General features: G+C 51.4%; 1 protein-coding gene and 5 long non-coding RNA genes across 14 annotated transcripts in view; 1 reads left to right on the plus strand and 5 right to left on the minus strand.

The window, feature by feature from the left end:
• The window catches only part of LOC107000414 (uncharacterized), a 62,673-nt gene that overhangs the window by 26,994 nt on the left and 8,718 nt on the right, over positions 1-26,961 (minus strand). The window contains exon 3 of the long non-coding RNA XR_013399879.1: positions 3,618-3,724. This is a non-coding gene — a long non-coding RNA (uncharacterized LOC107000414). The remainder of the gene's footprint in view (positions 1-3,617; positions 3,725-26,961) is intronic.
• TGIF2 (TGFB induced factor homeobox 2) lies at positions 692-24,505 on the plus strand. Of its 8 annotated transcripts, none has more exons than XM_077948007.1 (3): positions 692-796; positions 7,207-7,428; positions 21,511-24,505. In XM_077948007.1, exons 2-3 carry the CDS (start codon positions 7,237-7,239, stop codon positions 22,030-22,032), a joined length of 714 nt encoding a protein of 237 aa, XP_077804133.1. In that variant the 5' UTR covers positions 692-796; positions 7,207-7,236; the 3' UTR covers positions 22,033-24,505.
• Positions 5,714-7,192, minus strand: LOC144332110 (uncharacterized). The gene is made up of 2 exons (XR_013399880.1): positions 6,848-7,192; positions 5,714-6,027 (listed from the first exon to the last, which is right to left on the minus strand). It is a non-coding gene; the product is annotated as an uncharacterized LOC144332110 (long non-coding RNA).
• Positions 7,204-14,465, minus strand: LOC144332107 (uncharacterized). Of its 2 annotated transcripts, none has more exons than XR_013399875.1 (3): positions 14,053-14,465; positions 12,527-13,350; positions 7,204-7,674 (listed from the first exon to the last, which is right to left on the minus strand). It is a non-coding gene; the product is annotated as an uncharacterized LOC144332107 (long non-coding RNA). The 2 variants fall into 2 exon arrangements; XR_013399876.1 differs by having other exon boundaries at positions 14,039-14,465.
• On the minus strand, positions 19,280-20,494 carry LOC144332131 (uncharacterized). Its single transcript, XR_013399905.1, has 2 exons — positions 19,765-20,494; positions 19,280-19,353 (listed from the first exon to the last, which is right to left on the minus strand). It is a non-coding gene; the product is annotated as an uncharacterized LOC144332131 (long non-coding RNA).
• LOC144332140 (uncharacterized) lies at positions 23,433-26,325 on the minus strand. The gene is made up of 2 exons (XR_013399914.1): positions 25,878-26,325; positions 23,433-25,126 (listed from the first exon to the last, which is right to left on the minus strand). It is a non-coding gene; the product is annotated as an uncharacterized LOC144332140 (long non-coding RNA).

A 26,961-nucleotide genomic window follows, 5' to 3' on the forward strand; every position in this document is an offset into this window, starting at 1 on the left:
CAGACAGGAACTCTGGGAGCTCCTGGACTGATGGTTTAACGCCGAGCACAACGGGTAAGGGATCAGGCTTCACTATCGACCGACCTGGGCTGAATGACACCGGTTGACTGTGTGACAAAAGCCAATCAAGAACCTCTCTGCGGCTCATGAACAAGCCAGAGACTTACAAAGGACAACACATACCCCATCACCCGAGGATGAGACGGGATGACATACACGAAGTGACCCGCACAGCGTCGCTGCAAAACACTGGCAGTTTTCACCTCTGGCCGCCCCCTGTGAGCCCGACCATGTGCTTTTTGGGTTTAGGTCGGAGGCGGCCTCCCAGACTCTATAGGCCCTTGAGATCATAACAGGCGTCCCCATCAGAGCCCAGTCCTTTACCAGCTGAGGGTAAGTGCCCGGACTAACTGGCCTCAGTTTCCCCTCGAAGCAACGGGAGCAATCGCACCGCCGGCAGGACATCTTGTGGGGGGCGCGAAATGACAAAAGTTACGATTTACAGAAGTTCCCCCTGGGTAACGACCCCCACTCCGGCGAGGAGCACAGTAGGCGCTCCGGAAACACCCTCCACGAGGAGGGCCGGGCCACTTCCTGCCCCCGAGCGGGCTCTCCCCGGCTGAGGCTCCCACCGCCGCTCTGGGGAGGCCATGCAGCATTCCTGAGGGCGGGGTGGGCGCAGGAAGAAGGTGCCCGCGGCCCCGCCCCCTCCGGGCGCGCTGGGCGGGGCGAAGCCCCTCGGCGCCTTCGGCCCGCCCCGCGGGGGGTGGGCGCAGCTTGTCGCGCTCCTCACAAAGTTTGTTTTCTCCCTCCGGGCGGGTGGGGGAGGGCGCGGAGGGCGCGGGGGGAGGAGAGGGGATCTGACGTCAGGCCGCGAGGTGCTTTCCAGCCGCGAGCTGTCAGGCCGAGTGTCAGGCCGGGCAGGTACGCTGCGCGCGCCCCCGGGGCCCCCCGCCCCCCGCCGGGACTCCCGGCGCCGTGCCCGAGGCCGCGTGGACCCGAAAGCCTCTCGGAAAAGTTAGTGCAGGGAGCAGGAGAGGGCCAGATGGGGGTGGGGGCGCGCGGACAACTTGGAAAGTTTCTTTTTCTCAGTCGGACGGGGGAGGGGGCGTCGTCCTGGCGCGTGCGGTTGGGGGTGTGCGAGCTCGGGGGTGTTTGTGAGTCCCGAATGCGCTGCGCTCCGGGGGCTGGTCGGGGGCTGTTCCAGCCCCCGGGAGGAAGCCTGCTCGGGGCCCTGGCGGGGGGCCCAGCTTCATAGGATCCCACCCCAGGAGAGGGCCGATCCTGCGCCGGACCTGAGTGAGCGCGCGGGGGGGCGGATTTGTTTGGTTTCAAAAGTGCACGTTGCTAACCGCCGGCAGGGCCCCCCCGCCGCCGAGCCGGGCAGGGGGCGGCCGAGAGTGACAGCTGGGAGTGGGGGCCGCGGTAAGGGCCCGGAGCGGGGGGGCTCTGGGGAGCCCGCGCGAGTTCCCCTTTCCTTTGGAACAAAGGAAAGTCTGTCTCTGAGGCATCTGTCACTCCCAGGCGGGCCAAGGAAGCGGGGCGCGTGAGGCCGGCGCCCCGGAGAAAGTTTGTTGGCGCCGGGACCCTCGGGCAGGCCGAGGGTGAGCCGAGCCTTCCGCAGGAGAAGCGCGCAGCCTGCGGGGCAGGGGGCGGCCAACATGGAGTCTGGGCGCAGGGCTGTGGGGGGGCGGCGCGGAGGTGGGAGCCCAGCCCCCTCCCCTCCCTTCCCCTCCCCTCCCCCTCAGGGCCGACTTCGGAGCACAAAGCCGAGCGCGCACGCTCCGCCGGCCCCGCGCCCCGAAGAGTCGGCCAGCCCCGAACTGCGGGGGAAGGGGGTGGGAACCAAACTTTTTCCTGCTCCAGGACAGACACGTGAGTTTTCTTTCTTCCAGAACCCCCGCCCCACCGGGATGGCGGGCCCGCCGGGGAGCTGGTGCGCGGAGTCGGCCAGGGGTGAGGGTATTGTGGGGTGCAGGCGCCCCAAGCGCCGGCCGATTCCTCGCCGACCGGGGAGCCATGTGCTCCGACTCGGTCTGGGCCGCGGGGGAGGTTGCGCGCTTTGTCTGCATTGCTGGGAATGCGGGCGTGAGTGCGCGGCCGGGGGGAGTGTCGGGGCCGAGCTAGGGGAGTTGTCAGAAAGTTGGTGCGGGAGTGGCTGCAGGTGGCGTCGTGGGAGTCTGTAGGAGGGTGCATGGGATGTTGTGTCGAGGGGGTGCTGCCACTGGTCACTGAGGGTAGAACTGATTGTTAGTGTGATGACGCCTGGAGTTTTCCCTGTCGGAGAAATTGGGGGTGGCCGGGTCGGTTGGAGTTCGTGGGTGGGCGGGTACAAAAGTTGGGTTAGTTGCGTGGGTCACTGTTGTTCGTGCTAGGCCTGGGTCTGCAATCTGTGCGTGTGCGTGCTGTATGTGTCGGTGATAAACCCTAGGGTTTGTAGGGCTTGAGCGATGGGTCCGGGCCAGTTATCCTAGCGCTGTTGGTTAATTGCCTGGCTTGAGTGTGTCTGGGTGCGGTGTAGGGTGCATATGTGGGAAACCTCCCAGCCTATAGATGGCCCTGGGTTGCAGAACTACCGAGGTGGAGAAGTTTGTGTAGGCTGAGAGGTTGTTCCCCAGGGCCCACCCGGGGAACCCTGCAGACAGACTTGGCTGTCAGCCAGGGTGGAATTTGTACAGCTAACCTTGAGTAAACTTCTCACAGCCGGCCAGGGCTGCATCACTGAGCCCGGATCCCAGCTGCCCTGGCCATCTAGAAATGTCTGTCTGACCTCAGAAAGCGCCTGCTGTGGTGCTGTCTGAGGGGTGGCACCTCTAACCAGTGCCTGTCTCACCTCCAGGTGGCCTGGCTGAAAGGGTAGACCCTTCCCTCGAAAGCCTGGCCTAGCCAGCCCAGAGATCTGGGCGCAGGTCCAAGAAGAGGAAACAAAACCTGGGAGATGCCAGAGTCTGTTGGCTGGCCTGCTGGGGAGCTGTTAAAAGGCTGAGAAGGGAGGAGCCTTGAGATCCTGGCATCAGCCTGGCCTAGAACTTTTGCTTTTAAAATGAAAATCTGGCCGGATGCGGTGGCTCAGGCCTGTAATCCCAGCACTTTGGGAGGCCGAGGCCGGCAGATCACCTGAGGTCAGGAGTTCGAGACCAGCCTGGCCAACATGGCAAAACCCCATCTCTACTAAAAAAAAAAAAAAAAAAATTAGCTAGGTGTGGTGGCACACACCTGTAATCCCAGCTACTCGGGAGGCTGAGGCAGAATTGCTTGAACCCAGGAGACGGAGGTTGCAGTGAGCCGAGATTGCGCCACTGCACTCCAGCCTGGGCTACAGAGCAAGACTCCATCTCAAAAAAAAAAAAGAAAATATTTTTTGCATGTGTGAAACAGAACTTTGTCAGGGGCTGAGCAGCTGATTTGGGTTATCTAGGGAAAATCCTTCCTTCATTTGACAGGTGAAGACAAGACTCAAGCCCAGAGAGGGGAGGATCCTTGCCCAGGATTACAGTGCCAAGTGGAGGGTGGGCCTTGCTCATTCATCTGGATTTTGAGTGGTTGAGTCTAGGACCAGGCCAAGGGGCCTGACAAAGGAGAATGTCCAAGAAGCAACCAGTAGAGAGATGACTCACCTCTCTCACTGCAAGGTACACAGTAGGTGCTCCTTAAATATCACATGGACTGCTGCAGGACCATGGTGATCTGTAGTTTCCGGAGTTCTCACTGGGTGTTGGGAGACCTAGGAAGCAGTACAGTATACAGCCCACAAGAGAAGGTGGGTAGACGCCTGGTCCAAATCCAACTTTAGTATCCTAAGCTGGGGGTGGGATTTTTTTCCGTTACAGCTTTATTGAGATATAACTCACATACCATGCAATTCACCCATTTGAAGTATACTTATCAGCAGGTTTTGGTATGTTTGCAACTATCACTATAGTCAATTTTAGGACTTTTTTTGAGGGGGATGGGGGGACAGAGTCTTGCTCTGCCTCTCAGACTGGAGTACAGTGGTGTTATCTCATCTCATTGCAACCTCTGCCTCCAGGCTCAAGCGATTCTCCCACCTCAGCCCCCAGAGTAGCTAGGACCACAGACATGTGTTACCATGCTCAACTAATTTTTGTATTTTTTTTGCAGAGATGGGGTTTCACCGTGTTGCCCAGGCTGGTCTTGAACTACTAAGCTCAAGTGATCTACCTGCCTTGGCCTCCCAAAGTGCCAGGAGTATAGGTGTGAGCCACAGCATGTGGCTTTTTTTTTATATTATTTTATTTTTTAAAATGGGGTCTTACTATATTGTCCAAGTTGACATGCACTGGTGCGATCATAGCTCACTACAGCCTTGAACTCCTGGGTTCAAGGGATCCTCTCACCTCAGCCTCTCGAGCAGCTGGGACTACTGGCACACCATACTGGGCTAATTTTTATTTTATTTTATTTTTTATTTTAATTTTTTTTTATTTTGTTAAGACAGAGAATCGCTCTGTCACCCAGGCTGGAGTGCAATGGCATGATTCCGGCTCACTGCAACCTCCACCTCCCAGGTTCAAGCAATTCTTCTGCTTCAGCCCTCCCCTGCATAGCTGGGATTACAGGTGCCCACCACCACACCCACTTTTTGTATTTTTTGTAGAGACGGGGGTTTCACCATGTTGGCCAGGCTGGTCTCGAACTCCTGACCTCAGGTAAGCCACCCGCCTCAGCCTCCTAAAGTGCTGGGATTTCGGGTGTGAGCCACCATGCCTGGCCCCAATTTTTATTTTTTGTAGAGACAGGGTCTTCTTGTGTTGCCCAGGCTGCTATTGAACTCCTGGCCTCAGGGGATCCTCCCGCCTTGGCCTCCCAAAGCATTGGGATTACAGGCATGAGCCTGTACTACACCTGAGCCTGTATTACACCTGGCCCAGGATGTTTTTACCCCATCAGAAAGAAACTCCATACACTTTAGCTATCAGCATTCTGTCTCCACAGCCCTAATTGCAGAGCTGTTAGTTAGCTAATCTACCCTGTCTTGATAGAGTTTATGATCACTGAAATCATATAACATGTAGTCTCTTATGACTGGCTTTTTTCCCTTAGCATAATGCTTTCAAGGCCTACTATATTGTAGCATATGTCAGGACTGACTTTTTTTTTTTTTTTTTTTGAGACAGAGTTTCGCTCTTGTTGCCCAAGCTGGAGTGCAATGGCATAATCTCCACTCACTGCAACCTCCATCTCCTGGGTTCTAGGAATTCTCCTACCTCAGCCTCCCGAGTAGCTGGGATTACAGGCTTGCACCACCACGCCCAGCTAATTTTTTTGTATTTTCAGTAGAGATGGGGTTTCACCATGTTGGCCAGGCTGGTCTTGAACTCCTGACCTCAAGTGATTCACCTGCTTCAGTCCCCCAAAATGCTGGGATTACAGGCATGAGCCACCGCTCTCGGCTATGAATTCCTTTTTTTAATGGGCGAATAAACCATTGAAAAGATAGACGACTTTTATTTTTTTTGTAGAGATGAGGTCTCACTATGTTGCCCAAGCTGGTCTTGAACTTCTGGGTTCAAATATTCCTTCTACCTCAGCCTATACTGCTGTGAATATGTGTGTATGAGGTTTTATGTGGACACAAGTTTTCATTTCTCTTGGACTATCTAGGAGTGAAATTTCTGGGTTGCATAGTAACTCCGTTTGACCACCATGGTATCTTGGGCAGCTTTTTTTTTTTTTTTTTTTTTTTTTTTTGAGATGGCGTCTCAATGTGTTGCCCAGGCTGGAGTGCAGTGGCATGATCTCGGCTTACTGCAACCTCTGCCTCCCAGGTTCAAGCAATTCTGCCTCAGCCTCCTGAGTAACTGGGACTACAGGCGCTTGCCACCACAGCTGTCAAATTTTTGTATTTTTTGGTAGCAACAGAGTTTCACCATATTCGCCAGGCTGGTCTCAAACTCCTGACCTTGTGATCCACCTGCCCCGGCTTCCTAAAGTGCTGGGATTACAGGTGTGAGCCACCGCACCCGGCCTTTTGTTTGTTTGGTTTTGTTTTTGTTCAGATGGATTCTCGCTCTGTCACCAGGCTGGAGTGCAGTGGCACCATCTCGGCTCACTGCAACCTCCGCCTCCCGGGTTTAAGCAATTCTCCTGCCTCAGCCTCTGGAATAGCTGGGACTACAGGCGCGCGCCACCACGCCCAGCTAATTTTTGATTTTTTAGTAGAAATGGGGTTTCATCATGTTGGCCAGGATGGTCTCGAGCTCTTGACCTCGTGATCTGCCTGCCTTGGCCTCCCAAAGTGCTAGGATTACAGGCATAAGCCACCGAGCTCAGCCTTTATTTTTTGAGACCTTTTTTATTTTATTGTTACCCAGGCTGAAGTGCAGTGGCACAAACACAGTTCACTGCAGCCTTGACCTCCTGGGCTCAAGCAATTCTATCTCAGTCCCACAAGTAGGTGGGCCTACAGGTGCACACCATGACACCTGATTTTTTTTTTTTTTTTTTTTGTGAGCCACTGCGCTGGCCTTGGGCAGCTGTCTTAATCTCTCTCTGTTACCTCAGCTATCAAATGATGATAATAATAGCTTCTCCCTTATTGAGGAATTGTAATTAAATGAGATAACGTGTAAAATGCTCAGTACAGGCCGGGCATGGTGGCTCACGCTTGTAATCCCAGCACTTTGGGAGGCTCAGGCTGCCAGATCACTTGAGGCCAGGAGTTCAATACCAGCCTGGCCAATATGGTGAAACCCCGTGTCTACCAAAAAATACAGAAAATTAGCCAGATGCATGCCTGTAATCGCAGCTACTCGGAGGCTGAGGTGGGAGATCACTTGAACCCAGGAGACAGAGGTTGAAGTGAGCTGAGATGGTACCACTGCACTCCAGCCTGGCTACAGAGTGAGATCCTGTCTCAAAAACAAAAAAAAAGAAAAGAAAAAACCAAATGCTCAGTACCGAACATGGAGAATAGTAGACCTCAGTGGAAACTGTAATTATTTCCAGTCCGAGTCCTGCTTGTGAATGAGCTGCCATTTGCTAGTCACCTACCTGTTCCATGAAGTGGAAGAACTTTGGACTCATACCTTCTAGCTTGCTTGGGCTATGTTATGGCCTGAGACTCTGAATTGCAATTACCCCATTTCTGGTGTCCCAGGCTCAAGTAATGCTGAGCATGTTTGGAGACTAGGAAAAGGCAGTACATGCTAATGATGTTCCCATCCCCTGTGTCACTTGTCCCAGGTTTACCCAAGGTCCAGCCCCCTAGGCACCATGTCGGACAGTGATCTAGGCGAGGACGAAGGCCTCCTCTCTCTGACGGGCAAAAGGAAGCGCAGGGGGAACCTGCCCAAGGAGTCGGTGAAGATCCTCCGGGACTGGCTGTACTTGCACCGCTACAACGCCTACCCCTCAGAGCAGGAGAAGCTGAGCCTTTCTGGGCAGACCAACCTGTCAGTGCTGCAGGTAAGGAGGGGATCTGGATAAGGGGGTGGTAAGAGGATCTGTGTTCTAGTCCTATTCCAGCCACGCCACTGACTCACTGTGGTCTTGGGCCAGTCACTTTCGCTGTCTGGGCTTCAGTTTCTTCTTGGGTTAGGGGAGAACACCTAACTCTCCCTGTCTCAAGGGAAGACAATGAAATAGGGTCGCTGTGGTCAATTTCAGACTTTAGATAGTCCTTTTTTTTGAGACGGAGTCTTGTGCTGTCACCTGGGCTGGAGTGCAGTGGTGCGATCTCGGCTCACTGCAACCTCCACTTCCCGGGTTCAAGCGATTCTCCTCCCTCAGCCTCCCAAGTAGCTGGGATTACAGGCGCCCGCCACCATGCCCAGCTAATTTTTTGTATTTTTAGTAGAGACAGCGTTTTACCATGTTGGCCAGGCTGGTCTTGAACTCCTGACCTTGTGATTCGCCTGCCTCAGCCTCCCAAAGTGCTGGGATTACAGGCGTGAGCCACCACGCCCGGCCCAGACTTTGGATAGTTCTGAAGAGGCAAGGAATGTAATGTTGTCAAAGTCTGGGTGTCATCATTAACTTTGGAGGCCAAGGGAAGATGAGAAGGCATCGAGCATCTAGGATTCGGCCCCCTGCCCCAACGCAGTATTGGACGGCGACTTGGTTGAAAGGGGCAGCTGTGATTTGCAGTGTGGTTAAGAGATGGGACAGAATCACAATCCAGGAAAGGACAGAAGTCAGAGGTTCTGTGTTCATAATCCAGTTCTGCCTCACGTCTTGATTTCCTCATCTGTAAAGGAGCAGGGGGTGCGCAGAATCCTCCCCTGCCTGGTGGAACTGTTGTGACAAATAGATTCAGAACTGATGTGAAAGTGCTTTGCAAACCATGCACGTGAACACACTCAAAAGAGATAGCCTTATCCCCTTTTAATCAGAGTGCAAAGTATTGTCGCCTTTGAATCGCGCCTACTGCTGACCCGCAGGTGCCTTTGTTCTGCTTTCCTGGAGCAGAGGCGGGGGACCCCGGACCACTGTTGCTTTGCCTCCAGTTTGCTTCTCCCCTTCCTAGAGACACACAGTAGCCTGTTAGCCTAACACCAGAGGCCCAGCCCTGCCCTACTGGCCCCCACTGCTCCCTTCCTGAGCCAGTCAAACCTCTCCCCCAAACTCTCCTGTTTCTCTTTCCCCCTCTGTCCTTTCTTTTTTTTTTTTTTTTTTTTGAGGCAGAGTTTTGCTCTTGTTGCCCAGGCTGGAGGGCAATGGCATCATCTCAGCTCACCACAACCTCTGCCTCCCGGGTTCAAGCAATTCTCCTGCCTCAGCCTCCGAGTAGCTGGGATTACAGGCACCACGTCCGGCTAATTTTTTGTATTTTTAGTAGAGATGGGGTTTCTCCATGTTGGTCAGGCTGGTCTCAAACTCCTGACCTCAGGTCATCTGCCCACTTCGGCCTCCCAAAGTGCTGGGATTAAAGGCTTGAGTTACCACGCCTGGCCTCCCTCTCTGTCCTTTGATAGCTTGTTACTCCAACCTTTGGTGCTGTCTCTCCCTCCTTCCCTTATCCCCTCTGAACCTCCCACGTCTTCCCACTTCCTATCTTTCTTCCATGTAGAGACACGGTAAGTATTTCAGCCCTCAGAACTCCTGTCACCTGACTTTATACTCTGGGCAATGGTTAATCCAAGTATCTGTATGAGAAAAGCTCTAAAGTTACAGATCCTGACTCAGATTCCATCTTCTCCACAAGAGGAAGCCTGGACCTTGGCCAAGTCACTGCCTTCTCTCTGAGCCTCATTATTCCCTCATCTGAAAAAAGAGAGGTGATTGTAGCACCTTCATGAGTGTAGGGAGGAGGGGAAGAGGAGAATTCAAGGCTCACTCAGGCCCTCCCTGCACAGTGGCTCACGCCTGTAATCCCAGCACTTTGGGAGACCAAGGCAGGAGGATCACATGCGCCCAGGAGTTTGAGACCAGCCTGGGCAACATAGGGAGACCCCATCTGTACAAAACAAAAAAATTAGCTGGGCATGGTGGTACATACCTGTAGTCTCAGCTACTTGGGGAGCTAAAGTGGGAGGAAGGATTACTTGAGCCCTGGAGATGGAGGCTGCAGTGAGCTGTGATTGCACCACTGCATTCCAGACTGGGCGACGGAGTGAGATGATGTCTCAAAAAAAAAAAAAAAATGACCAGGTGTGGTGGCTCATGCCTGTAATCCCAGCACTTTGGGAGGTCAAGGCAGGTGGATCTCCTGAGGTCGGGTGTTCAAGACCAGCCTGGCCAACATGTAGAAAATCCATCTCTACTAAAAATACAAAAAAGTAGCTGGGCGTGGTGGTGCATGCCTGTAATCCCAGCTACTCAGGAGGCTTAGGCAGGAGAATCCCTTGAACCCGGGAGGCAGAGGTTGCGGTGAGCCGAGATGGCTGCATTGCACTGCAGCCTGGGCAACAAGAACGAGACTCCATCTCAAAAAAAAAAAAAAAGGCTACTGGTCAGTGTTTGGCATACAGTGGGTGTTTCTACTGTTTTCAGCTTCATGTCTCTGCCTAAGGCACAAAGTCTTGGGCTGACCCTGGGTGCCCAGCAGTGCATGGCATCTCACAGCGTATCTCCTCAGCATGGGGCTGTGCAGAGTTGGGATCCCAGAGAGGTTCCAGACACATTCTTACCCTCGAGGAGTGCGTAGACAGCCTCTTTGCGGGTCTCCCTGCCTTCAGCCTTGTTCATTTAATCCATTATTTTGAACAAAAAAGCCCAGATCTGATAGGGCCAGGCACTCCTAGACTCTACTGCCCTCAGGATAGAGTCCAGACTGATCCACAGCCTAGGTTTGGGGCTGCTGCTTATATTCCCAGTGCACCTCATCCTGTCCTGTCAAACCACTTGTCACATTCTATTGGAATTACTTTTTGTCAGGGACACTTTCTCAAACCTGAGAAATATACTCTTTTTTTTTTTTTTTTGAGACGGAGTCTTGCTCTGTCGCCCAGGCTGGAGTGCAGTGGCCGGATCTCAGCTCACTGCAAGCTCCACCTCCCAGGTTCACGCCATTCTCCTGCCTCAGCCTCCCAAGTAGCTGGGACTACAGGCGCCCGCCACCACGCCCGGCTAATTTTTTATATTTTTGGTAGAGACGGGGTTTCACCGTGTTAGCCAGGATGGTCTCGATCTCCTGACCTCATGGTCTGCCTGCCTCGGCCTCCCAAAGTGCTGGGATTACAGGCGTGAGCCACCACGCCCGACTTACTAACTCCTTTAATTTATTTATTTGTGTGTATGTGTGATGGAGTCTTGCTCTGTCACCCAGGCTGGAGTGCAGTGGTGCAATGTCAGCTCACTGCAACCTCTGCCTCCTGGGTTCAAGTGGTTCTCCTGCCTCAGCCTCCTGAGTAGCTGGGATTGCAGGCGCATGCCACTGCACCCCGCTAATTTTTGTATTTTAAGTAGAGACGGGGTTTCACTGTGCTGGCCAGGCTGGTCTTGTACTCCTGGCCTCAAGTAATCCATCCACCTCAACCTCCCAAAGCGCTGGGATTACAGGCGTGAGCCACCATGCCTGGCCCATCCTTTTTAAAGAAAACATTTTTCAGCCAGGAATGGTGGCTCATGCCTGTAATCCCAATACTTTGGGAGGCCGAGGCGGGCGAATCACCTGAGGTCAGGAGTTCAAGACTGGCCTGACCAACATGGTGAAACCCTGTCTCTACTAAAAATACAAAATTAGCTGGGCGTGGTGCCGCATGCCTGTATTCCCAGCTACTCAGGAGGCTGGGGCAGGAGAACCACTTGAACCCGGGAGGTGGAGGTTGCAGTGAGCCAAGATCGCACCATTGCACTCTAGCCTGGGCAACAAGAGCAAAACTGTCTCAAAAAATAAAAAAATAAAATATTTTTCGTGGGCCCATCTGCCCTCAAGATGTTAACTTGAATCATTTTTATCACATCACTTAGGTAAAACAAAACTGGGTATATTAAAAAACAAAAACCGCCTGTAATCCCAGCACTTTGGGAGGCCGAGACGGGCGGATCACGAGGTCAGGAGATCGAGACCATCCTGGCCTACACGGTGAAACCCCGTCTCTACTAAAAAATACAAAAAACTAGCCGGGCGAGGTAGCGGGCGCCTGTAGTCCCAGCTACTCGGGAGGCTGAGGCAGGAGAATGGCGTGAACCCGGGAGGCGGAGCTTGCAGTGAGCTGAGATCCGGCCACTGCACTCCAGCCTGGGCGGCAGAGGGAGACTCCGTCTCAAAAAAAAAAAAAAAAAAAAAAAAAAATCAAACTGTTTCCAAAGTAGGTAAGTGTAAAACCCGTGACATTCCACCTGACTGTTAACTGAAGATGGCGGGTGGTGCTTTGCTGACTGCACTGCGGGATATGGTGTGACAAAGGCACAGACTCAGTAGAGTAGGTCTGGATGGCCTTAGGCCCCGATGCTCCTATTGGTGATGAAAATGGAAACCCAAAGCCAAGCATCCTTCTAGAGAACTAGCGAACCCCTCAAGGTGACACATCCACAGATCTCACCTGGAGAAATGTGAGTCTAAGGAAAGGAGACTGGACATCCCCTGGAGGGAAGGGACCCATGGTGGCTACCTGCTCTAAGTCATGCCAAGAGTTAAGAGCAGTGGGGACCACCCAGCCCTCCTTGATGGAAACTGACCATGAATCCCATGTCAGCCCCAGCTGCACACCTCTCTGGTAACTCCTCCCAGTTAGCTCATTCCCCTCAGCTCATTTGGTCAATTACCAGCTCCTGTACATATACCCCTTAAATATTTCAGGGTTTTGGCTTCTTTCTTACCCTTGTCTAAACCATCATTATCTAATCACGATCATTTATCACTCTCCAACTTAAAACCCTTCAGGCCAGGCATGGTGGTTTGTGCCTGTAATTACAGCACTTTGGGAGGCTAAGGCAGGCGGTTCGCTTGAGGCCAGGCTGGGTGTTTGACACCAGCCTGGCTAACACGGTTAACCTCTTCAATGCTAAAAATACAAAAATAGCCGGGCATGGTGGCACATGCCTGTAACTCCTGCTACTCAGGAGGCTGAGGTACAGGAATCACTTGAACCAGGAGGAGGAGACTGCAGTGAGATCGCACCACTGCACTCCAGCCTAGGCAACAGCAAAACTCTGTCTCAAAAAAAAAAAACTTCAGTGGGCTGGCAGGGTAACTCATGCCTGTAATCCCAGCACTTTGGGAGGCTAGGATGGGAGACTCTTGAGCCCAGGAGTTCAAGGCTGCAGTGAGCTATGATCATGCCACTGCCCTCCAGCCTAGGTGACAGAGTGAGACCCTATCTCTAAAAAAAAAAAGGCTGGGCGCGGTGGCTTACATCTGTAATCCCAGCACTTTGGGAGGCCAAGGCGGGTGGATCACCTGAGGTCAGGAGTTGGGAGACCTACCTGGCCAACTTCGTGAAACCTTGTCCTACTAAAAATACAAAAATTAGGCCGAGCGCAGTGGCTTACGCCTGTAATCCCAGCATTTTGGGAGGCTGAGATGGGTGGATCACCTGAAGTCAGGAGTTTGAGACCAGCCTGGCCAACATGGCGAAACCCTGTCTCTACTAAAAATATAAAAATTAACCAGATGTGGTGCTGTGTGCCTGTAATCCCCGCTACTCGGGAGTCTGAGGCAGAAGAATCGCTTGAACCTGGGAGGCAGAAGTTGGAATGAGCCGAGACTGCGCCACCGCACTCCAGCCTGGGCAACAGACTGACTCTGTCTCAAAAAAAACAAAAATTAGCTGGGCATGGTAGCAGGTACCTGTAATCCCACCTATTTGGGAGGTTGAGGCAAGAGAACTGCTTAAACTGGGGAGGCAGAGGTTGTAGTGAGCTGAGATTGCACCATTGCACTCCACCCTGGGCAACAGAGCGAGAGTCCATCTAAAAAAAAAAAGACAAAAAAACCTTCAATGGCTTTTGCCAACCTAATGACATCACCTGCCCGTGTCTACATCTTAAACCTCAACCCTGATCCCCCACATTCCTGCTACATTGATCCACCTCCCCAGACCATTTTCCTCCTATCCCTGACCAGGAGGCTCCCATCCCCTAAAGGAGCTGTGTGCTCTCACAGCAGATAGAGGGGTCAGAGCACTGGGACACTAAACTGTAATTGCTTTTAGACTGCACCAAATTCTAGAGGTGTGGAGAGCACTGACCTAGTTTTGTTCATAGTTATAGCCCTAATGTAGCTTAGTGCTTGGTATCTAGTAGGTAGGTGCTCAGTAAATAATGTTGAAGTAGCAGAAAAGGACTATAAAGTGTTGGAAGGGTCAACAGGCAGGACCTCAGAAGTAAGGAAATGTAATGGTTCCTAATCATGAAAAATTGCCTAAAGCCTGGGAGCATCATTTTTTCCTGTATTTATTATTTTTTTAATTTTTTTTTTTTGGAGACAGAGTCACTCTGTCGCCCAGGCTGGAGTGCAGTGGCTCAATCTTAGCTCACTGCAACTTGTGCCGCTCGGGTTCAAGCAGTTCTCCTGCCCAGCCTCCCGAGTAGCTGGGATTACAGGTGCCTGCCACCAGGCCCAACTAATTTTTGCAGTTTCAGTAAAGACAGGGTTTCACCATCTTGGCCAGGCTGGTTTCGAACTCCTGACCTCAGGTGATTCACTCGCTTCAGCCTCCCAAAGTGCTGGGATTACGGGCATGAGCCACTGCGCCCGGCCTCCTGTATTTAATTTTTTAAAATTTCATTTTCCATTAAGGACATTTTAAGAATATAAAAGCTGAGCGCAGTCTATAATTCCAGCACTTTGGGAGGCTGAGGCGAGTGGATCACCTGAGGTCAGGAGTACAGGACCAGCCTGACCAACATGGAGAAACCCCATCTCTACTAAAAACTGCAAGATTAGCTGGGTATGGTGGCACATGCTTGTAGTCCCAGCTACTCTGGAGGCTGAGACTGGAGAATCACTTGAACCCAGGAGATGGAGGTTGCGGTGAGCCGAGATCGCGCCATGCACTCCAGCCTAGGCAACAAGAGTGAAACTCCATCTCAAAAAAAAAAAAAAAGAAAAAGAAAAACACTAGGCACAGTGTCTCACGCCTGTAATCCCAACACTTTGGGAGGCTGAAGCGGGTATATCACTTGAGGCCAGGAGTTGGAGACCAGTCTGGCCAACATGGTGAAACTCCGTCTCTACTAAAAATAGTCCCAACTACTCAGGAGGCTGAAGCAGGAGAATCACTTGAACCTGGGGGTGTTGGAGGTTGCGGGGAGCCGAGATCACACCACTGCACTCCAGCCTGGTCGACAGAGTGGGACTCTGTCTTTAAAAAAAAAAAAAAAAAAAACACAAAAGTAAGAGAATATAATAATCAACCACCAGCACCAGTCATTTGGCTTGAACAAGTATCAACATTTTCCTAGCTTGTTTTCTCTCTCCCTGGGGGCATCTCTTTTGATTGTCTCCTTTAACCCCCGCCCCAGGAGCGATTCATTAGCAAGTCAATGAGTCACTTAACTAACTGGTTTGCTGGTACTTGCCTGGGGCTAGGTAGTTGGGAGGGTTAGGGAAAAAGAAGTCTTTTGTAAAGGATTTTCACGGGTCCCTCTGACATCCTCTAAGCCCAATTTATTGGTTGGACTAGATCTATGACTACCTGGCAGGATTCTGGGCCCCATTCCTTTACTGTAACAACGGTTGGGGATATACCACGTGCCCAGCCCGGGACTCTGTGCTGGGGTACACAGTAGTAAGATGGGTACCTTCCCATTACTTCCTGGCTGTCGGGACTGCTTTCATATGCAGCTTCCTGAGGGAAGTCTTCCCAAAGCCAACACCAGGGCAAGGCAGCCGTCCCCCTGGCAAGGGCTATTGGGTGAGAAAGAGGCCTGGTGCAGAGGCTGTAGTGGTCAGCTGTGGGGGAGGGGTGTCCTGGCCTACCCCCAGGGCAGCCAGGGATGTAGGAGCTGCTCTTTTCTGACTCCAAAGCTAGCTGCCCTCTGATTCCTCCCCCAAGCAACTTCTGTTTTTCCTCATCTCAAGGCCTTTCATCTGTCTGTATTTTTTTTTCAGCTTCTGTGTAAGCTTTTTGGCTTAAATAAAGGGCTTGGCCTGCAAGGACAAGTAACCAGTAGGCTAAACCATTGGTTCCTAAGCCTGGGTGGCCAGACTTTCTGGGTAGCTGGTCTGAAAACACCCGACTCCACCCCTCACCCCCACTAGATCAATAAAGCCAGAGGGGAAATCACTATCTTAACAGTTTTTAAAAATCTCCCCCAGGCAGGGCGTGGTGGCTGTCTCTGTAATCCCAGCACTTTGGGAGGCCAAAGGGGGCGGATCACTTGAGGTCAGGAGTTTGAGACCAGCCTGGCCAACATAGTGAAACCCTGTCTCTATTAAAAATACGAAAATTAGTCGGGCATGTTGTCACATGCTTGTATTCCCAGCTACTTGGGAGACTGAGGCAGGAGAATTGCTTGAACTCGAGAGGCGGAGGTTGCAGTGAGCCAAGATCGTATCGTTGCACTCCAGCCTGGGCGAAGAAGCAAGACTCCATCTCAAAAAAAAAAATCTCCCCTAAGGTGATTCTAATACAGAGAACTGCCTTCAAGAGCACCTGGATATAGCGGTCCCAGCATGAATGGTGGTACCATGACGTTTGGGAAAGGCGCCTCAGTGCCTTCACTTCCTTGACATGAAAATGAGAGAGTTTGTGCCTGCATCCATTAGCTGCTGCTCCTAGCATCACAGCCCTTGTCAGCCTCCTGGTGCTCCTCCTACCCCCATTTGCCACAGTGATTCCTCCCTTGTCCCTCAGCAGCCTTTCAGGCCCCCAGCCTATGTTACGCCACATACATCACAGAGTTCATTTTGACCTTCCTACCATCTCTCCATGACCTTGAGTGGGGACAAGTCACAGGTTCTTTTCCTGACTTAGGCACAGGCTGCGCAGCTGGAAGGGGCTGCAGAAAGGGCACTGGCAGCCACTCAGTTCCCCCGCCTTGCCTTGCCCAGCCCCTCAGCTGTGCATTTTTCTGGGCTAAGAAGACAAAACAAACAGATGCTAGGCTGCCAAGTGCTCTGGACAGGACAGTCTTGTGGGGGAGTGTGTGGAGGGGGTGTTTTTCTGTTCTCTGAATCCTCAGCCAAAATGGGAGGTACCTTTAGGGGCTAGGTGTCCACACAGCTGCTGAGGAACGCCCAGGCTTCCTTCCCTGAGACTGCCTGCTCAACAACACTCCTTCTTAGTTTGCTTGACCCAGGTCACTGTGACCTGACCATTTTTCCCCTGCATCCAGGGCTGAGGTGGAGAGGGGCAGTGTACTCCTGCAGCACAGGTACGGGAGGAGGCAGCTGTGGGAGGGAGGGAAAGAAGGCCACAGGCACTGCTCTTGTGCAAGGAAGCCTCCCTCTCACTCTTCAGCTGGCAGTGGGTGGCTGCCCAGAACCAGGCTGTCTGGATCAAACCCAGCTTTTGCACTTGTGACCTTGAACAAGTTTCTGAACCTCTCTGATGTGTTTCTTCAATGGAGATAAGCATAACCTGTCTGATAGGCTGAGATTGAATGAATAATTAGATATGAAATGTGAATAGCACCTGAGACCAGACATGGTGGCTCACACCTGTAATCCCAACACTTTGGGAGGTTGAGGTGAGCAGAAACCTGAGTTCAGGAGTTCGAGACCAGCCTGACTAACATGGAGAAACCCCATCTCTACTAAAAAAAAAAAAAATGCCGGGCGCAGTGGCTCACGCCTGTAATCCCAGCACTTTGGGAGGCCAAGGTGGGTGGATCACAAGGTCAGGAGATGGAAACCATCCTGGCTAACATGGTGAAACCCCGTCTCTACTAAAAATACAAAGAAAAAAAATTAGCCAGGCATGGTGGCAGGCATCTGTAATCCCAGCTACTCGGGAGGCTGAGGCAGGAGAATCACTTGAACCCAGGAGGCAGAGGTTGCAGTGAGCCACTGCTCTCCAGTCTGGGCAACAGAATGAGACTCTGTCTCAAAAAAAAAAAAAAAAAAAAAAATAGCACCTGAGGTGTTTTGTGTTCAAATGTTTGCTATCAGGATTATGATGTTTATTACTCAGCTATCCCCTTTGTTCCTCTGGAAAGACACAGCAAAGCTGGCTGGGTGCTATGGCTCATACCTGTAATCCCAGCATTTTGGGAGGCTGAGGCAGGCAGATTGCTTGAATCCAGGAGTTCAAGACCAGCCTGGCCAATGTGGTGAAACCCCATCTCTACAAAAAAGAAAAAAAAAACACTACCTGAGCGTGGTGGCACACGTCTGTGGTCCCAGCTACTCGGAAGGCTGAGGTGGGAGAATTACCTAAACCCAGGAGGTCAAGGCTGCAGTAAGCTGTGATTGCACCACTGCACTCCAGCCTGGGTGACAGAGTGAGACCTTGTCTTTAAAAAAAAAAAAAAAAAGACAGCACAGCAAAGCAGTGGAAGCCCTAAAGCCAGGAGGCCTCATTTTAAATCCCAGCTCTGCACTGGGAGGATGTGTGACTGCACAAGGGCTTTCTTCTCTTTGAGCTCGGTTCTCTCTAGTACTTTTGGGACATTGCCCTCTACTCTTCAGGTTGTATGCAGATTAAACATAATGCAGGTGGGGCTGGCATGATACTGCTATCAAAGGTGTTTGAATAAGTTTGTCCCCTTCCTTCATCCCACCCAGCTGTTCAGCCCTTCCTTTTTTTTTTTTTTTTTTTTTTTTTTTTTGAGATAGAGTTGCTCTGTTGCGCAGGCTGGAGTGCAGTGTTGCGATTTCAACTCACCGCAACCTCTGCCTCCTGGGTTCAGGCAGTTCTCTCAGCCTCCTGAGTAGCTGGGACTACAGGCACACACACTGCTAAGCCCTTCCTCTCTTTAGGGTTTTCCCACAGCTCTAGCAGGATTTGGCTCAGCCAGCGTCACCGAAGCCTGTTGGTATGTGTGTGCATTGGAGCACCATAGTGGTGAAGAGGAGCAGTAAGAACCCCAGGGCCAGGGCCCCTCCTGGCTGGAATGGAATGGGAGAGAAGGGCCACAGAAGCCTCTGGCTCTGCCCTGCCTGTGAGCCTTCCAGCCTGACAGCCTGGTGCTGTCTTTGAGTCACCTGTGAAATAGATGCAGCTGCAGTTAGCTAGGGTAGGAGAAAAGACAGGACCAGAAGAAGGACCTAGAGTGTGAAATTTCAGTCAAGCCACCGTTTAGACCATTTAATGGTTTTCCATGGTGCTCTGGCCTGGTTGTCAGCCCTGCCCACCTCTGAGCTCCTGAGCTACCATTCACCGGTTCCTTAAGCCAACCCTTTCCTGCCTCGGTTGAGCTGTTTTGGAGGACCATAGAGGTGAAGGAGGGCAGATGAGAACCCCACGGACAGGGCCTTTCCTTGGAATGGTTTAGAACATTCTTAGCTTTCTATATGGCTGGCTCTTCCTTATCCTTACATCTCAGCCTTCCAAAACCCTTAGCCATGGAAGTTTCTCTTATCTTTATAACCCCCCCCACCTTTATTTCTGTTTCCTTTTTGGCACTTATTGGTGGTTATTCACCTAGTTGTTGTCAGTCTCCATGACTAGGTGCACTGTAAGCTCCACAGGTTGGCGTGCATGTCTGTTTAATTCACAAAGGCATCCCAGCACCAAGAACTGGGCCCAATATAGCAGGCACTCAAATGATAATTTGAATCAGCAAGAAGCCTTGAAGAGCAGCAGGAAGGTGAGAAGCTGTAACTTTTTTTTTTTTTTTTAAGATGGAGTCTCACTGTGTTACCCAGGCTGGAGCGCAATGGCATGTTCTCGGCTCACTGCAACCTCCGCCTCCTGGGTTCAAGCAATTCTGCCTCAGCCCCCACAAGTAGCTGGGACTGCAGGCACGCGCCACCACACCCGGCTTATTTTTGTATTTTTAGTAGAGACGGGGTTTCACTGTGTTGGCCAGGCTGGTCTCCTGACCTCGTGATCCGCCCACCTCAGCCTCCCAAAGTGCTGAGGTTACAGGCGTGAGCCACCGCACTTGACCGACATTTTTGCCTTTGAGACGAGGTCTCACGCTGTCACCCAGACTGGAGTACAGTGGCACAGTCACAGCTCACTGCAGCCTCAACCTCCTGGGCTCAATTGATCCTGTCACCACAGGCTTGCAAGTAGCTGGGACTACAGACACACACCACCATACCCAGCTAATTTTTGTACTTTTTGTAGACACAGGGTTTTGCCATGTTGACCAGGCTGGTCTGGAACTCCTGAGCGAAAGCCATCTGCCCACTTTGGCCTCCCAAAGTACTGGGACTGCAGGCGTGAGCTACAGCATCCAGCCTGACTCTCCAGGCTGGAGTACACGGGCATGATCATGGCTCACTGCAGCCTCGGCCTCCCTGACCTCAGCCTCCTGGGACTATAGGGCACGTGCCATCACAATAGCTAATTTTTTGTGTTTTTGTAGAGATGTGGTTTCACCATGTTGCCCAGGCTGGTCTCGAACCCCTGGGCTCAAGTGATCTGCCTGCTTCAGCCTCCCAAAGGCTGGAATTACAGGTGTGAGCTACCGTGCCCAGCCAGGGGAGGGTCTTCATGTCCAGGCTCTGGAGTCTGGACTTATCGTGTAGGCAGTAGGAGACAAATGGCAGTTTTCTAGAACAGGAATGACAGCCATGGCATTTTAGAAAGAACATGAAACCAGTAAAGAGGCTAGACTGAAGAGCTGTAAAGTTGGGGGCTATTCAAGAGCGTCCAGAGATAGGGGGCAGGGTGCTATAGGTGTCCCCCAAACCACATGCATATCACTTAATGGTGAGAAATTTTATACTTCTAAACAATCAACTAGATGGGAATGGGGTCAGAGTTAGTGGTAGCTTTCTCAACAGCATGTGGAAAAAAGTCAAGGATGTTGGTTGAGCGCATGTTCTGCTGAGGCTACTACTCCTGGTATTGCTGAGAAATAAGAATGACTTTCTTCCAGGCCAGGCACAATGGCTCATGCCTGTAATCTCAGCACTTTGGGAGGCCGAGGCAGGTGGATCACTTGAGGTCAGGAGTTCGAGACCAGCCTGGCCAACATGCTAAAACCCCATCTCTACAAAAAAAATAATAATAATAAGGAAAAAATAAAGAATAACCTTCTTCCTGATAGCTCCCTTGTGCCTTTGTGGCTTTCTCCGGCCTGCAGTGAAACTCTGCACTACAAACTTGGGAATGAGTTGCCCTTAGCATCAATCCCTCTCTTCTTCTTCATCCACCCAGGCAGCAGGTCCTGCCATTCCAATATCCTAAACGCAGCAAACATTTGTCCTCTCGCCACCTCCCTCAATGTAACCTGAACTACTAGCAGTACCCCGTCTCCCTGCTTCCAGTCTGTTCTCCACATGTTGCTCCTTACGTCAAACCCTTATATAGCTCCTCAGTACCCTTAACAATAAAGAAGCAAATCCTCCTGCTAAGAGGTAGCCTTCAGTTACCACTCTAAGCTCCAGCCACATGAAGTTTTTGTTTGTTTGCTTTTTTGAGACTGGCTCTGTCACCCAGGCTAGAGGGCAGTGATGTAATCTTGGTTCACTGCAACCTCGTCCTCCTGGGTTCAAGCAAGTCTCCTGCCTCAGCCTCCTAAGTAGCTGGGATTACAGGTGCCTGCCACCATGCCCAGCTAATTTTTCTATTTTTAGTAGAGACAGGGTTTCACCATGTTGGCCAGGCTGGTGTGTGTTCTTATTTAACTCTCTTTTCCTACTATTAACTTCTGTGTTTTCTGCTGTGTTCCCAGGTCCTAGGACATGCTTCATAGTTGTTTGTTTTGGTTTGTTTTGAAACAGGGTCTTGTTCTGTTGCCCAGGCTGGAATACAGTGGTACGATCATAGCTCACTGCAGCTTCCACCTGTTGGGCTCCAGCGATCTTCCGACCTCAGCCTCCCAGGTAGCTGGAACCACAGGGGCGCACCACTGCACCTGGCTAACTTCTTTTGTAGAAACAGGGTCTCCCTGTGTTGCCCAGGCTGGTCTTGAACTCCTGAGTTTAAGCAATCCTCCCGCCTTGACCTCCCAAATTGTTGGGATTACAGGCGTGAGCCACTGCGCCCAGCCCATAGCTGTTTTTGATTGAGCGAACTGATCGGTCTTGTATATTCATTCCAGATATGTAACTGGTTCATCAATGCCCGGCGGCGGCTTCTCCCAGACATGCTTCGGAAGGATGGCAAAGACCCTAATCAGTTTACCATTTCCCGCCGCGGGGGTAAGGCCTCAGATGTGGCCCTCCCCCGTGGCAGCAGCCCCTCTGTGCTGGCGGTGTCTGTCCCAGCCCCCACCAATGTGCTCTCCCTGTCTGTGTGCTCCATGCCACTTCACTCAGGCCAGGGAGAAAAGCCAGCAGCCCCTTTCCCACGTGGGGAGCTGGAGTCTCCCAAGCCCCTGGTGACCCCTGGTAGCACACTTACCCTGCTGACCAGGGCTGAGGCTGGAAGCCCCACAGGTGGACTCTTCAACACGCCACCACCCACACCCCCAGAGCAGGACAAAGAGGACTTCAGCAGCTTCCAGCTGCTGGTGGAGGTGGCGCTACAGAGGGCTGCTGAGATGGAGCTTCAGAAGCAGCAGGACCCATCACTCTCATTACTACACACTCCCATCCCTTTAGTCTCTGAAAATCCCCAGTAGGCATCTGCCAACAAGGGTGCTCAAGGCTCAAGCCAGCTGTCCTGGGTTTCCGTTTTGGTTCCCTTTCATACAGAGGGTTTTCTATGGATCACTGCCAAACATTGGGATCATCTCCTCTGTCCAGAGGTCTTCAGCAGGAAGACGCCAGCTGGCACCACTGCACTGTGATGGGGGCTCTCTCCTCTGCTGACTCTGCCGTTTCTCCAGGCCTCCCCTCAGTGATGAGACCAAGAGATCGGAGACAAGCATGGTGCTGATGCTGCTGCTGCTTCTCCAGAAAATCCCTGGGACACCTTTGTTCCAGCCTGGTTTCCTGGGCTGGGCTCAGGAAAGCTGCCAAGTTCAGTCCTATGTTGGGTCCAAGCTGCCCCTGTGCTGTTTCTGTCAAGCCAGGTATGGACATTCCAAGTTCATATGCATGAACAAAAGAAAAGAGGAACCCAGTGGATGTAACAGAACCGACTCCAGTTGAATGTTTAGATTTTTGCTAAACTGTTTTCTTTTTCCCTTTTTTGCTGTGGTTTGCATTCACGGCAGTAGTTAGCCCAGGTGTGGGGAACGAGAGTGCACTGCATGATAGCGTTATAGTGAGCTGGGAAGGACCCACCACTGCCACTGGGGATTGTTTTGCAAGAAAGGAATATTTTTATTTTGGGGGCCAGCTAAGTCTCTGTAGTAGTGTGAAATTCCAAATGGTGGTTTTATCGTTGGTTTGGTTTACCCAAAAAAAGGCAGGGAAAAAAAAACCCATATGAGCGCATTGACTTTTCTGCCACAGGCACAGAAGGGTAGAAAGCCACAGCAGGGGGCAGTCCAGCAGACTCTGACTCAACTTTCTAGGTACCTAGCAGAGAAGGATGGTAAGATCAAAAGGTGTTTGGTTTTTCTTTTCTTTTTTATTGTAGTGTTTTGGGGGGTGGGGGGAGTAAACTAGACTGAAGTGATGGATTTTTTTTTTTCTTTAATGTTTTTCCCTTTGTTCTTGAACATTTTTGCCCTGCAGCCTGAGTTTTGAATTCTTTTAGGAACTTGGATTAGAGGGGCCCTATGTCAGAAGCTCCCAGCACCTCCTACTTGGGAGAGAAGTGAGCCATCTGCTGGTCAGGAAGTCCTCCAAAGAGGCAGCCTTTCCCACAATGGTGGCAGGAAACTATCTGGGGAAAGCAGGAATAGTGTCCACTGCTGCCAGGGAACTGCCTTCAGAGAAGGCTGGGGCTGGAAAAGGGTTAGAAGCCTGCTAGCTGGGATTGTCTTTGTTTCAGCTTCCTTTAAATTAGAGTTACAGGGGCCCCTGCCCAGTGAACAGATCACAATTGGTCTTATGCTCCTCCCTCTCCCCCATTTTTTCTTTTGCTGTTTTGTTTTTTGTTTTTTTGAGATAGAGTCTCACTCTGTCACCCAGGCTGGAGTGCAGTGGTGCGATCTTGGCTCATTGCAGCCACAGCCTCACGAGTAGCTGGGATTATAGGCGCCGCCACCATGCCCGGCTAATTTTTGTATTTTTAGTAGCGATGGGGTTTTACCATCTTGGCCAGGCTGGTCTTGAACTCCTGACCTCGTGAGCCACCGCGCCCAGCCTCTTTTGCTGTTTCATTGCTGACAGTGTTCAACAGCAATATGTCCCATCTTTATGTATCCTAAGAAACACTAATCCTAGGTTATTGCTAGCCAAAATATTTTTGTCCTGAATAACGTCACTGGGCCAAAAGATAGATCAGTACCGCAGCCTTTAGTTTCCTGAAATCACCAGGTCAGGCACAAGGAGAAGAGAGGTTCCTGGATACTGACTAACTTGGGTGGGCCTAGCCAGGAGAAAGACAGTAACATGTGTTCTGTACTTTCTTGGAAGATCCCTGAAGCCATCACAGAGGCTCCCCAACTTCTGAGTCGCCCATCTGTTGCTGGAGTGGGAATGGATTGCTGAAGGAGAGGGAGCTTTGCTCTCTCTAGGTGGGCAAGTTTCCTGGGCTCTCTGTGTTGCCTCCCTCTGGCTTCTTCCTCCCGTGCCCTCTCCCCGTGTGCCCCAGGGGGATCAGGGATCCTCACCCTCCTGAGGCCCAGTGCGGAAGAATGAACATGGCTGCGTCCAGGTTAACTGAAGCTGCCATTTGCCCAGCCTTTTCCATCCCAGCCCTGTCAGTGAGCCCTGGTCTGGTGCAACTGCTGCAGGATGCCTGTAGTAGGGAACTCTGGAAGTGTACTGGTCTGAGGTGGGATTTTCCCTCCCCACAGTGCACTGAGCAACAGAGGGTGGTGAGGGGTGAGGGAGCCATGCTGCTGAATTCTGGTTGGCATTCCCCCATTATGTAAAGTGGGGTGTTGGTGTGGGGCAGACTCTGCTTGGGTTTGGTTGTAAGATAAACCTGGAGGAGAAGCACAGTTGTCCCATTGAATTATTTGAGCAAAAACTACTGTAAATAACTTTTTTGTCTTTTGTCAAATAAAATTGTTGTTTTGTTTTTTTAAGCAGAAACAGGGTTCTTGATGATTGATCCACCAGGGCTCAGGGCCCAGGCTTGAAGACAAGGCAGTTACTGGCTTCCTACTTTGCTTTACATCTTTTACTCTCTCTAGTAGCCAGCTGTGAGTTCTGTGCACGCTGTACCCCCATTCCCTTTCACCAGCTCCATTCTGTATCCCATTCAACTCAGGGTAAAGGGGGCCTTTGCATCCCACATTGAGCCAGTCTTCCCTGGGATCAACAGTTAAGCTTTGGGGTTGCTAAGTGGTGAGGATATAACCTTGAGGAACTGGCAGTTTTGTCCTCCCCCTCTCTCGGTAAGAAATGAGCACAACTGCAGCGTGAACCCAACACAGAGAGAAGCAGCTATGAGGTGGAAACTCCAATCATGTCTGAAACCAGGACTACCTCTAGACTTCCCTATTATGTAAGCTAGTGAATTCCCCTTTTTGCTTAAATTAGCTGTTCATACATTTCTGCCATACTGAAATGACAAGACACTAACTGCAGCCCAAACTACAAAAACCAGGGTCTGCAACAGTGGGAGACTGAGTTTGGCTGAGTGGGCCTGGGCCTGGGTCTGGGTCTGTGCTGTGTTCGATCTCTCTTTTTTTTTTTTGATACAGAGTCTCTCTATCGCCAGGCTGGAGTGCAGTGGCGCAATCTCGGCTCACTGTGACCTCCACCTCCCAGGTTCAAGCGATTCTCCTACCTCAGCCTCCCAAGTAGCTGGGACTACAGGCGTGCGCCACCACGCCCGGCTAATTTTTTGTATTTTTTAGTAGAAACGGGGTTTCACCATGTTGGCCAGGATGATCTCCTGACCTCATGATCTGCCCACGTCGGCCTCCGAAAGTGCTGGGATTACAGGCGTGAGCCACTGTGCCCGGCCCCAGTTGCTTAATGTTTGTATACACACATGGAATTGAGATGCCCCAGGTAAAGAAACTGAGTGGGCTGTGGTTTGTGCCTACAGTCCCAGCTACTCCAAGGCTGAGGCTGGAGGATCACCTAAGCATGGGAGTTTGAGGGTGTAGTGAGCTGTGATTGGACCACTGCACTCCAGCCTGGGTGACTGAGACCCCTTTTTTTTTTTTTTAAGAGAGTAATTGAGTAGGGATTTAAGATACTTGCCTGATGGCCGGGCGCGGTGGCTCAAGCCTGTAATCCCAGCACTTTGGGAGGCCGAGACGGGCGGATCACAAGGTCAGGAGATCGAGACCATTCTGGCTAACACCGTGAAACCCCGTCTCTACTAAAAAAATACAAAAAACTAGCCGGGCGTGGTGGTGGGCGCCTGTAGTCCCAGCTACTTGGGAGGCTGAGGCAGGAGAATGGCGTGAACTCGGGGGGCGGAGCTTGCAGTGAGCTGAGATCGCGCCACTGCACTCCAGCCTGGGGCACAGAGCAAGACTCCGTCTCAAAAAAAAAAAAAAAGATGCTTGCCTGAACTCATATAGCCCATATAAATATGGAGCTATAATTCAAATTCAATTATGTTTTCCTTCAGGGTCACTCAGGTCTGCCCAGAACCTATCTGAATTAATATAGTGGGCAGTTATATATAGTGACCACTAATGTATTATCATCTAGCTGTCTAGAACACTGCTACGAGCTAAGCACAAGAAGTTTCTTTTCGTGAACGAAATCTTAATTTCTCCCCAGTACACCTGGATAGAGGATGTCTGGTCTTCTACAGGTCATTCTCTAGGAATTTCGAGAGAGAGCCTCCCCACTCAAGTTTCCCAGATTAAAGAGCCTCAACTCCCTTAGCCATTCACCCATGGTCCTGATTTTCCCCCACTTCTCTCTTAGTATCTCTCAAACTGCACACTTGGCTCTGGAGCTCAGCAGAATAGGCTCGTGCTGTTACGCCTTTTCAAAGTAAGTTTAATATATAATTCACATTGGCTGGGCGCAGTGGCTCATGCTTGTAATTCCAGCATTTTGGGAGGCTGAGGTGGGTACATCACTTTTGAGGTCAGGAGTTGGAGACCAGCCTGGCCAACATGGTGAAACCCTGTCTCTACTAAAAATACAAAAATTGGTGGGTGTGGTGGCACACCCCTGTAATCCCAAATACTCAGGAGGCTGAGGCAAAGAGAATCGCTTGAACCACGGAGGTGGAGGTTGCAGTGAGCCGAGATCGCGCCACTGCACTCTAGCCTGAGCGACAGAGCGAGACTCTGTCTCAAAAAAAATAAAAGGAACTGAAACCAAAAGTGTCTTCTGCATCAAGCTTCAAATGAGCCCTGGAGTGAGCAAGCACTCTAGATAATGAAAGTGAACTGCGGGATAATGTGGCAAGGGCCCCTTCTCTGAAGTTGGGAACATGATCTAAGGACATCCACCTTTCTTATTATAGTCTCATTCAGGAAACAGCTTTTAAATGCATCTGCCCCGGTCGTGAATAGCTGCTGGCTATGGACCTGGCTATGGATTGCCTGACCGCCTCTCTGTACCCTTGT

Source organism: Macaca mulatta, chromosome 10 (assembly GCF_049350105.2).
Source record: "Macaca mulatta isolate MMU2019108-1 chromosome 10, T2T-MMU8v2.0, whole genome shotgun sequence".
In the NCBI taxonomy this organism is placed as follows: domain Eukaryota; kingdom Metazoa; phylum Chordata; class Mammalia; order Primates; family Cercopithecidae; genus Macaca; species Macaca mulatta.